The sequence below is a fragment of the Schistocerca nitens genome, chromosome 11, assembly GCF_023898315.1.
Source record: "Schistocerca nitens isolate TAMUIC-IGC-003100 chromosome 11, iqSchNite1.1, whole genome shotgun sequence".
In the NCBI taxonomy this organism is placed as follows: domain Eukaryota; kingdom Metazoa; phylum Arthropoda; class Insecta; order Orthoptera; family Acrididae; genus Schistocerca; species Schistocerca nitens.
In genome coordinates, this window is record NC_064624.1 from 73029682 (window position 1) to 73042146 (window position 12465).

A 12465-nucleotide genomic window follows, 5' to 3' on the forward strand; every position below is an offset into this window, starting at 1 on the left:
CCGTAGTGTTGCCCTCACTAGTTGCATAGGAAAGACCTTGGAGCGGATGGTCAACCGCCGCCTTGTCTGGATGTTAGAATCCCGGCAACTCCATAGTCGCTTTCAGTGTGGGTTCAGGAGGTTTCGTTCCACCTTCGATAATCTTGCCCTCCTGAAGGCGGCTATACAACAAGCTATCCTGCGCCGTCATCACCTTCTAGGTGTATTTTTCGACATCGAGAAGGCCTACGATACCACTTGGAGGCGTCTCATCGTGGAGTAGCTTCACGAGTGGGGTTTTCGTGGTTGTCTTCCTCTTTTTATTCAGTCTTTCCTCTCGCCACGATATTTTATATACCGAATTGGTGACGTCCTGTCTGATCGCTTTGAGCAGGAGAACGGTGTCCCTCAGGGTAGCGTTTTAAGTGTGACTCTCTATTAATAGCATTACGTCCATAGTGAAAAGTCCTGTTCAGTGTTCTTTGTTTGTGGATGATTTCTCTTTGTTTTGCTCTTCTTCAAGCCTTGCAACGACAACTCGTCAGGTGCAACTTAAGATTAGGCATTAGGATGACTGGGCGCAGAAGAGTGGTTTTAAGTTTTCCACCAAGAAGACTGTATGTGTTCTTTTTAACTGTTCTCGTTCAATTTTAACCTTTCCCGAGTTGCGGATGAGGGACACTATTCTTACTTTTAAAGACACAGTGAAATTTCTGGGGCTCATTTTTTACTCGAAGCTCACGTGGTTACCTCATCTTAAAGACCTGAAACGGCGGTCGCTTCAGGCTTTAAGTATTTTAAAATGTCTTAGCCACAGTACATGGGGTGCTGACAGGACTTGTCTGCTCCAGTTTTACAGGGAGTTTGTGCGATCTCGGTCGATTATGGGTGCACGGTGTGTGGGTCTGCGAGGCCTTCTTACTTAAAGATGTTGGACGTTGTTCACCATGAAGGGCTTCGGTTGGCCACTGGGGCATTCCGAACTAGCCCCATACCAAGCCTCTGTGCAGAGACTGGTGAACCGCCACTTCATATGCGGCGACGGCTACTTACGGTATGCCAGGCGTATAAAACTTTGTCCACACCATACACACCTGCATACCATACCGTTGCTCAGCCTCCTCTGGCACAGTTATTTCATAACCGGCAACGTGCGACGCAGCCCAATGGGATTCGCGCACAGGATTGCCTCGCTGCGATGTCTATGGCTGATCTTCGTGTTTTACGTCGCGGTTGGAGCAGATCTCCACTTTGGCTCCTCCAGAGACCCAAACTTATTTTAGATATGACCAATTTTAAGAAAGATAGCACACCAGATTTTACATTCCAATCTCTGTTTTTTAACATTTTAGATGTTCATCACGGTTTCACTGTCGTTTGCACTGATGACTCCAAACAGGAGAATTTCCTTGGCTGTTCTGTAGTGTTCCCTGATCAAGTTACCCGGATTCGGCTCCCTGCTGAATACACCGTTTTCGCAGCGGAGCTCCACGCGATCCTGAAGGCACTGGAGCAGATGAATCGTGTTCGGGCGATGGATTTGTTCTCTGCTCCGATTCTCTTAGTGCCTTACAATCACTGCAGAACCTGTACCCGACTGAGGAGATGGTCCGGCTGATATAAGACCAACTGTACTTGCTCCAACGGCGGGGTAAAGAGGTATCCTTCTGTTGGGTGCCTGGTCATGTCGGCATCTGGGGCAATGAACAGGCCGATCGGGCTGCCAAGGAGGCCTGCAGTGAGCAAGGTGTGGTCCAGTGTCCTATCCCCTTGCAGTCAGTCATTGCTGCACTCCACAGGAAGGGCATGGAGTTGTGGGAGGTCGAATGGCTGGCGGTGACAGCCAATAAACTGCGGTTGATAAAGTCAACCACTCGGCCGTGGTGTTCCTCCTGCCGGTTGCTCACATGTCTTTGGATCGGGCACTGTCCTCTCACACATAGCTTTTTATTACGGCGGGAGGATCCTCCGTTTTTGATGCTTGTGGTGTGCACATCTCTGTCCGGCACATTTTAACAGACTGCATTTTATACCGTGATGCAAGGGCAGAAGCACAAGTTGATGGGGATCTGTCTCCTGTTTTAGCTAATGATCACACGTGTGTGTCTAGGGTTTTTAAGTTTTGTGATGTGTCTGGACTCTGGCCTAAACTTTTAGGCAGGAGGTTTTAGTGTATTTCAGAGTGGCTGACTCTTCCCTTTTTTCCTTGCGGTCAGCCAACTAGTTCCATCTGCTCCATTGTTTTAGCTCCCTCTACCATTTTCTTTCTGTGTTGTCCATGTTTTACTGCTGACGCCCTGCTTCATACCACGCTTCGGTGTGGGTGAGCACATGTTTTTCAATGAATGATTAGCCTCACCAACGTTCCATTTTATATAACTATTCTGTTTTTTTCTTGACACCCGTCTCACTTTGTTACTGCACGGGTGCTGAAGACCTTGCTGTCATGCGCCCAAAACTCCTCTACTACTACTACTTTGCCATGCGCGGGCAAGTCTCTACCAACTGAGCTTCCCAAGCACGACTCACGCCCCGTGCTCACAGCTTTACTTCTGCCAGTATCTCGTCTCCTACCTTCCAAACTTTACAGAAGCTCTCCTGCGAACTTTGCAGAACTAGCACTCCTGAAAGAAAGGATATTGCGGAGACATGGCTTAGCCTCAGCCTGGGGGAGCTTCTGTAAAGTTTGGAAGGTAGGAGACGAGATACTGGCAGAAGTAAAGCTGTGAGAACGGGGCGTGAGTCGTGCTTGGGTAGCTCAGTTGGTAGAGCACTTGCCCGCGAAAGACAAAGGTACCGAGTTCGAGTCTCGGTCCGGTACACAGTTTTAATCTGCCAGGAAGTTTCACTTTCAGTGTTCTTTGGACGCTGGAATGATGCAGCTGTGGGGACTCTGCATGATGCGGAACAGAGTGAAAAGTGCTTGTTACGAAAGCAGTTCGCCCGGCCCCGATTTTATCTCGGGTGTGAGCAGTTCGCGGACTCCCTGCGGACTGCTTCTTCAGTGTAGAGTCCGTCACTTAAAATAGCACTGCGGGAACGCGACCATGTTCTCCAGTGTTGAAAAGACGGCAAAATTCTCGATGCGCGGCATCCACAGTTCCATACTTGTCATACCGCAGAGGCATGCCGCACTCCGCCCCACTGCCCCAAGTTTACTGTTCACTAAATGGCGAGACAGTGCGAGCAGCGTGTAGTGGGTAATTTGGCGTCGCCAGTCTCACAGCGCTCCCACAACATGTTCCAAAATTTCCCATTCTCTTGTGTCACCCTGTACTAAGCACTTGCAGTAAAATTAAAATTCAATATCGCTGTAATTATTGGTAATGACTACATCAAATCGCCACTAGAAGTCCCTATGTAGATGTCAACTTCTGTACTATAGTCAGGAAGGAATTCGCAATTCTTGTTTGACCTAAAAAGAAAAAATGCAACATCTCATTCGGTTTGATTCTTTGTAGTATTTTTATGAAAGTTCTATGTTTTACCGTCGCAAGCATAATCTCTTTTGCCACAACGAAGCTGGAGCAATGCTAGAGAGACAGTGGTACACACAGGGTAGCGGTGGTGTTCGCTGTGGAAACTTACATGACAACGCTTTCGTGCAAACGTTGTGGTCTGTTGTTTGCTGAGAAGTAGTGCCAGCAAAGAATGCCCTACAGTGCTTATTCCGAAAGTGGGTCACACCGGATCTGTTTCCAAGAAGTAAAAATAAAAAATAAAACATTCCGAAACGTGCCCACACACCAGAAAATGAGGCTGCAGTTCACCAGAAAATGTTTCAGAGTCCTACCAAATCAACTTGACACCTGTCACAAGAGGCCGGCACGTTACATCTATCGTGTGGGCGAGTACTCCACCTGCATCTGCACGTCCGTCGCTACCGAGTGACTATTTTGTGCATTGAAACCAGGACATGCTCTTCATCACCTGCACTTTTGTGAGTGGCTGTTCAGTGAGTTAATAATGTATGGCCTGGACATAGATCTGTTCTTTATGTCGATAAAGCCTACTTTCACCTCAGTGGTTATGTCAACTCACAGAAGTACAGGTTCTGGACAGCGGAGAATCCATGTAACTTCCGTGAACCACCACTGCATGATCATATGGTTGACGTGCAGTGTCTGCACGTGGCATTATTGTTCCCACCCTCTTTCATCAGACGCTGACCTCGGCTCTTTACATTACGAACATTTTGCAAGCATTTGAGGCACCATTAACGGAGGCTGAAAAGACCTACAGTTACTTCTAACAGGGTGGAGCTGACCAATGCTTGGAGCTGACCAATGCTTGGAGCACATTCACAAAATCTTCACGTATGACAGAGTTGTTAGCATAGACCAGCCCTAGCTAGCCATCCAGGAAACTTTATATGTCAGTGTGCAATTACTTTGTGTGGGGAGCCCTCAATTCCAAGGTGCATCGCAACAACCCTCGTACTTTTCAAGAACTACAACAAAATATTCCTGATGGGGCAGCAGCAACTCCGGCACTCTAGCTTGGATCCGCCTTCAGCAACTTGGTGATCAGAGTCCAAAAGTGCCAGGACGTGGATGGTGGTCACTTTTAGCATCTGCTGTAGTCATCTTAGTACCGTATTTCCTTTCCTCCGCTGTGTTTCTTCGTATCCTGGAAATCTGTTCTTCTGCCCACTTTAATTTTCCCCATCCTGTAAACACACACACACACACACACAAAATAATGTATACAGGGTTAATGACCTAATACTTGAACCTCATATATCGCAGAAATGGAAAGTGCTATTATGTGTAGTTTCACAAAATGGATTCTAAATCTGGGGCTTGTCTTGATAGCCAATAAAAAGATTGTAATAATCCAATCTATTTTTTCTACTAACATACAATTCTTTAAAACAAATTAAACGATGCTTATTGCCATTAACAAAGAAAAAGCAGGGCAAATTACAGTGTCAGAGGTGTTTGTTATAGGATTCTAGTGCAAGCCGTCATGTTTTGTATCCCTCGTCGACACTTGTTCGTGGTATTCAACCTGCATAGTTGCTAGGTACAGCGTTATGTTTGCCTGCAGTGTGCTTGTGTCTGTTACTGTGTGACAGGTCAGGCAGAGGGTCATGAGTGGACTGTGGGATTTTCCAATGCAGAAAAAGCCGACATACTCGTGCTATATGGAGAGTGTAGGAAGACCTTCACAATAATTCTCTGTTATTCCAATATCGAACAGTGCGTCCAGAAAACGAACACCTGTATCTGTCTGTGTGAGCTTTGATTTCCCTTATTTTATCATAGTGATCGTTTCTCATCATGTAGGTCGGCTCAACAAAATAACAAAATACTTTCGCTGTCAGAGGAGAAAGTTTGTGATTGTAATTTCGTGAGACGATACTGCCGCAACGAAATACGCCTTTGTTTTAATGACATCCACACTAAATCCGGCATCATGTCAGTGACATTCTTTCCCCTATTTCTCAGTAATACGAAACGGGCTGCTCTCCTTTGAACTTTCTCGATGTGCTCCGGAAATCCTAACCAGTAAGAACCCCACACCTTGCAGCAGCACTCCAAATGAGGACGGACAAGTTTAGTGTAGGCAGTCTCTTTAGTACATCTGTTACGTTATGTAACTGTTCTGCCGATGAAATGCATTCTTTGGTTTACATTCTCCACAACATTTTCTATGTGTTCTTTCCAATTTAAATTTTTCGTAATTGCTATTCCTAGGTATTTAGTTGCATTTACTGCCTTTAGATTTGGTTGACTTGTCGTGCAACCGAAGTTAACAGATTCCTCTTAGTACTCATGTGGGTGACCTCTCACTTATTATTTAGGATCAACGACCAATTCTCACCCAATACACATATCTTTTCTAATCGTTTCGCAATTCGTTTTGGTCCTCTGATGACTTTACTAGACGATAAGCGACAGCATCATCTGCAAAGAAACCAAGATGGCTGCTCACATGTCTCCTAAATTGTTTACATAGATAAGCAACAAAATAAGATCTACAACACTACTTTGGGGAATACCAGAAATCAGTTCCAGTAAATCCAGTCACATAACTGAGACGATATTCCATAAGCATGCAACTTGACTACAAGCTGCTTGTGAGGGTAATGCAGCTAGTCTTCAAAGGAAATTGCTTATAGTTCACTTGTTAGATGCATCCAATAATATCTGTGGTTTGTGCAGGACCCATTCAAAATAAAACTAACTTGAGATACAGTCTGTATAAAACTAAAGGCAGCACGAATGGTACACACTTGTTTGGCTCGCAAAAGAGCATAATGGAGACCAGTTGCGGCTTGAATATATATATTGCACACAAGAACTTTAAGCAGCGAGTCACTCTTTCCAGTCTGCATACGTGAATGGAATGTACAACAACATACATATGTCGCACAAGGAGAAATATCGTCTGCCATACACTTCATAGTAGTTTGTAGAGTGTGCGAGTAAATGTAGATGTTGCAGTTATTGGACATTTAAAGCTCCTATTCGGTTCTGATTTCCTTTAAGGCTGCATGTCTGTAACATGGCTAATTTAAAAACAAAAAGGGGAAACACGTACCTTCAACTTTTGGAGTTACAGGGATTTTACTTTATGTGTGGTTGTGGCCCATCCCCCTTACACCTCAGTAAGATATTTATATATCGTCTGCCTGCCAACAACGTTGCGTGCAGAAAGGTTGCGAAACTGTAACTCACTTGTCTCTATGTCCACTTCTAATCTGTTAATCCTGCTACACTTAATTGTGTTCCTGTCCCGTGGTCCGCTACGTAATCATATTAATCTTTTCAGTTAATTTTTGCATATGTTATTATTACTGCGGTAATAAATCAGTCTTCCATTGTTCACGCAGTTACCGGCACATTTATTACTGCCCAAGTCCCTCATATTCCATGTCACTAATTTTACTTTATTCTGTGTAACAAAATTCATCTCACTGATCCTGACTTTTTGTTTTTTCCTGAACTTCTTCGCATTACCTCAGTAGACTTACGTTTCAATAGTAGTCATTCTACCTGCAGTGTCAAATGAAACCCATTAAGATGAAATTCACATTGACTTGTCAAATGATGGTTCTACCTACTGGAAAAATACATTAATATCTCTCTCTTTAGCATTGTTAGAAAGAGATGAATGCATAAGTCAGTCCTCTTCTAAAAGAACGTTGCGTGAACAGAAGCTAAAATATGCTGTGAAGTTGGCATTCCTATCAGGATGCACGTAGCGTTCTGTTTATGTGACTGGGAGAACAAAAATTGAATGGCACACACATAGGATAGGACCGAAATTTACTGATGAGTTAGCGGCAATACAATTTAGACTTTGGCATATATCTTTTCTAGGCAGCTCAAAGGACAGTAAGTTTAATAAAAGACTCTAGAAGCAAAATGGTGAAAGCTATGACTTCCAGGCATAGCACACATTATCCATGCTGAATGAACCCTATGGGTAAAAAAAGGAACATAAATAGTTGTTTCACTCAGAGCTTTTAGCATTAAGACTGTAATCAATTTATTTGGTCTCACATCCTAGCATGTGGTAACTATGTTTCGTGGGTAAGGTTAAGGTTTAATTAACTGTGAACGAAATGCTTAACAATGAGGTCATTTAAGATGATGCACCAGCTAAGGCGGGACAATAATGGAGATAAAAATCTGATTTGACCCTTTTCAAATAAACAATCAAGGAACCTGATTTAATCGTTTAAGTGAAACCACAGAATATCTAATTACCTTGACTCGATGAGGATTTGAGGGTCAGTCGTCATTGACATGAATCTAGAGAATTAGCCAATCCACCACCTAACTGAGTGCTCATAGGTTTGCAAAACTAGTTAAAACTTTTGCAACATGGAAGTAGTGTTATGAAGTGAATGTGAAAAACATTTGGGAGATCGTATTATGAAGAAAGCTAAGATAAAGAGCTAAATTTATATTTTGTTTCATCTCTTCCATGGTAAAAAAATGCAATAATACTGCAGTAGTGATTTTTTCTTTGGATCAGCTTCAGAGTGTCTGAGGTTACGTCAGAACTCTCAGACAGCTAGCAAACTTGAAGTTTACACCAATGACTAGCAAAAAGGGAATAATTTACTTGTAGTATATAATTAATTACTATTTTTAATTGTTAAATCTTGCTTGTTTTGATAAACAGCTGGATGTGAAGAAATGGTGAAGGTGAATTTTAGTGTTTGCATTCAAAGGAAATATTTGTTTGCCCAAAAAAGTCTATTAGAGATGGCCCTGTCCTATCTATTGATGGAGTGCAAGCACTACATTGTCATCTCTAGCTGATACTGAAGTTAAGTTGACTAGGTAATTTAGCCCAAGTATTCAAATATTCATTACTCTAAACGTCATTTCCTAACGTATCTGAACGAAAATGGAGGCTTTATCAAGTGTACGAATATCTGCAGCGTCAGAATCACTTAGAGGGAGACCCTATTCGTCTCGTGAGTCGCGAGTGTTTAGAAGTCTGCCACTAATACAAAACAGGTGGCATCCAGCTGGAGCCTGTTCCATTTGGAATGCACCTCTTGTTTATGTGGATGTATCAGCAATGAAATACCTTTTTCAATTTTTTTTATTATTCAGTAGGCGATTTTAGGTGCAGGCATCACGACTGTATTCCGCTTTGAATTTAGTTTCATTACCCCACATTCACTATGAAATCTTAGAAATTTGCCAACATTAGAGAGTCAATTGACAGATTCCAGAGATTGCTAAAACAGTCTCTTAACTTTAGGAATGGCGAAAGCTTTCATGTTAATTCTTTCTAAAGAACGATGGTTATCTGAATTTATCTTCAGGATGTATATGACAGATGATACGTGCATGCCATGTCTTAAGACAGTAAATTAAGTTGTTATAATCTGTTCAGTGACCTCTTAATGTTGATTACTTTTGTTCATTGGGTTTTCAAATATCTTGAATATAAGGGACATGGAAATAGGTTGACTGGCGTACTATGATTGAGGCTAAAGTGTTAGTCACATTTACAGAGCTCAAGGATATGCACAAAAGAGGGAGGCCGGCAGAAGGCTTGAAGAAAACATGGTAACACAGAAGGGAAAATGTGATGAGTTCTTTGGCTGTGAATTTAAGATATCAGTCACCCAGAATTGTATTTAGTTGTAACCTTTCATGTTACATGTTTCTGAACAACCATGGTTATCTGGAATCATCTTTATGATGGATATCATCCTATGTCTTAAGATAGTGGATTGAGTTGTTGTATACTGTTTAATAACAGTTGAACTTTGATTATTTTTGTTCATTGCCTTTTTATATACCTTGAATGTATGAAACATAAAAAATGTTTAGTTATGTAGCATGACGGAGGCTTAAGTGTTAGTCACAGTTACAGAGCTTAAGGATATCTACTAAAATTGGAGGCCTGTGAATGGTTTGAACAAGGCATGTTAAAACAGAAGGGAAATGCAGTGAGTTCTTTGACTGTAAATTTATGTTTTCGGTCACCCAGATTGGTATAAAGTTGAGATGACATTTGAATGAATGTATGAATAAAACTTCATCCACCTAAGGATTGCATTCTATGGGGCTAGAAAACAGTCAGAGGATTAGCTTGAACTTGAAGTAAGATGTATAGTTTGTAGGACTTCAGATGTGACAAAATACAGCTAGTAGTGCTCACTGTGAACAGTATGATATAGATTTAGAATGTGTAGAAAGCATGGAAGGTCATGTACACAGTTCTGATATTCTGGAATAACTGTCATAGTTTCGTGTGACATGTATTACTGGCTTATAAGTGATTGCTGTAGGCTAATTTATACAAATGTTTTGTTAGCACAAAGAGTAATACCAAGACTGAGTGCAGTGAACATATTAATGAGAGCAGTGCCATTTGCATCACTTTTATGCATTTATTAATTGAAGGAAGTTGAAATTTGCTACTGTCATTCCCACTGAATTTAGAGAATAATGGAAATCGCACAGGAAGAATACGTAGGAGAAATCTGTAAGAATAGGCCAAAGGAAGGCAGCAAATATGAAAAATAAATTCACAAAACACAAAGAAAAAATACAGAGTGAGATCAGTGCTGGAGGTCATTGGAGAAAACTATAATTTTAATAAATAAGCCTATTTTGCTTTGGTATTACATTTAATTTCTTGTCTAAAGTTTTTAGACTTTGGAATATGCTTTAAAAGTGTTGCCATATTCATGAGAATACATGAAGTATGAGGTGCCCCATAATAACACTTGACACAGCATTTCACATATGTGTTTAATCACTTGGACTTTTATTAATTGGTTGCTTAAGGGAGACTAACATACTTATGTTCAGTACTCAGTGCAGGGCATAGTAAATTTTATTCTTAGGTAGTGGTATCTACTCAAAGTGTATTATTAACTGGAACAAGTTTCTACACAGACCACTTCTATAAAAGAAATTTTCCTTTGAAAATAGGTTATATTTAAAAATGAAGTTCAAATCTAAGAATTTAATTAATTAGGTTAATGTAGGAAACCAAAATGTTTAATATAAATAATAATAATTGTTCTTCAGAGAGATTTCCATAGCTAACAACAAAAGACATCCACAATCTCTTTGTTAAGTGTTTAGAAATTTAATAAGTTCGATGTGATGATGTTGATGATTCTTGTAGTGTACAAAACTAATTCCTCTGCAAAGTGATTATTATTTCTTGAGGCTTATAAGTGTACTTTGATCATGTATAGGGCACATCATTGCAAGTTATGACTATATTCAAATAGTTACATTCCCCAATTTTCACAAAGGAGAGAAGCTAATTATAAGATTGAGTTATGAGAAAGTGGGTAATTCCAACCTGTCAGGTTGTTTTAAGAAATATGAGGACATTATTTTGTTGGTAGCTATGAAAGGAGATGGAAAAGTTCATGTCCAATATCAGAACCATGAATATGAAGGATGCAAGAAGAAATAGTCAAGTTAATTATGTTTCACTATTTCTCTACCATTACAAGACTTATAGCAGATTCTAGTATTATAAAATATGATTCTCTAATTTACAAACTAAAATGATTCACTCAAATAAAATAAATACAGTACAAAAGAGACCTGCCTTACGCAAGAAATGAGTTCGTTGACATACCTTGAAGGTAAACTGTGGATTAATTAATTGGTCACTGAGGCTCACCATCAGGGAACCATGTTGTATACTGTATGTCAGAGACAAACAATCTTCACCGACAGGTAATGAAGAAACAGGAAGTGTTAGATGGCCATCATTCTCACCAGCTTCAATTTCTAGATATTTGAAACCTGTCAGTATACAGCACTTGTTTATTAAACATTTTCCATATGTTCTACAAGCTTTCATCAAACAACACAAATATAAACATAATGGGAACACTTTCCGACATTGAAGGTGTTGTAGCAATATATATTATTTGAACTATAAAAATATAACTAAAACAACTGGAAATGTAATATTAAGGCAGTGTAGATGCAAAAATGAGCTGACTGAATTGACAGATAGAGGACATATGTAACATTAAATTAGAGATGTAAATATTGAGCTCTGACAGACTGAAACTACTAGCACAGCAAATGTCAATTTGTTGAAGTCAGTTTCAAACTCGCCAGAAAGAGAATGAGAGGCAGTGAATGAAAATGTAACGTGTCTCAGTTAATAAACACCAAGTATCTCCCTTTAAGAGTCTTGAGATTGCACTAACTGTTGGTAATTACATAAAGGTTATTAAAATTTTGCAAAGAAATTAAAAGAATTAGTGAGATAGAGTATTTGAGATGTAACTTATTTTCCCAAAGTTGCATGACAGAAACCAAATAACATCAGAAACTGAAAACTAGAGGCAAAAAGAATTTATCTAGAGATATATTAAAATTCAGTATGTTCTGTCTGCAGGTGGAGTAAACACTGTACATATCTAATTCACTTGAGTCCATACTCATCAAAGCAAATGATTTCCTTGGTTGCCTTACAGTACTTCTTCCATTTATATCTATGTAAAGAGCTGGGTAATTTACCTGTCTCTTTGTAGAAAAACTATCACATACAAACAAATTCCTTCAAAGCACTCAAGCAAATTGAGTTATTGTTTCATTAGCTGATCTTTTCAGTAGAATAATATGAAACAATTTGAACAGTTTCAATGTTTACTGCTGGTAGAGACTGGTTTAAAAATAATTAGTTGCTCTACATCTATCAAAAAATGAACAGCTTCTCACATGTAACAACAGATTTTCCCTAATATAAGCGTTCACAACATAGTGAGTAATGAAATATGTTTAAGTAAATACAGTGGGAAGCATAAGTTATGAAAGATACAATAATAAATATCAGAACTGGTTGAGTAACTGTAATAAGAGAAGGCAGGGCGTTATGGTAAAGTATTGCAAACAGTGTAACAATGAGAATTTCGTTTTCATGACAACTTCACATTAAGTTAGTCACTAGTATATTCAGTTATTCTAGTAAATTCTTGCAATATTTTGCATATTTTGTGTGTCCATTAGATGTCATAGAAAG

General features: G+C 40.0%; 1 protein-coding gene across 1 annotated transcript in view; it reads right to left on the reverse strand.

Moving 5' to 3' along the window:
• The window catches only part of LOC126212940 (uncharacterized), a 483964-nt gene that overhangs the window by 299956 nt on the left and 171543 nt on the right, over positions 1-12465 (reverse strand). The window contains exon 8 of the mRNA XM_049940457.1: positions 11065-11234. Coding sequence (XP_049796414.1) covers positions 11065-11234 — 170 coding nt within the window. The remainder of the gene's footprint in view (positions 1-11064; positions 11235-12465) is intronic.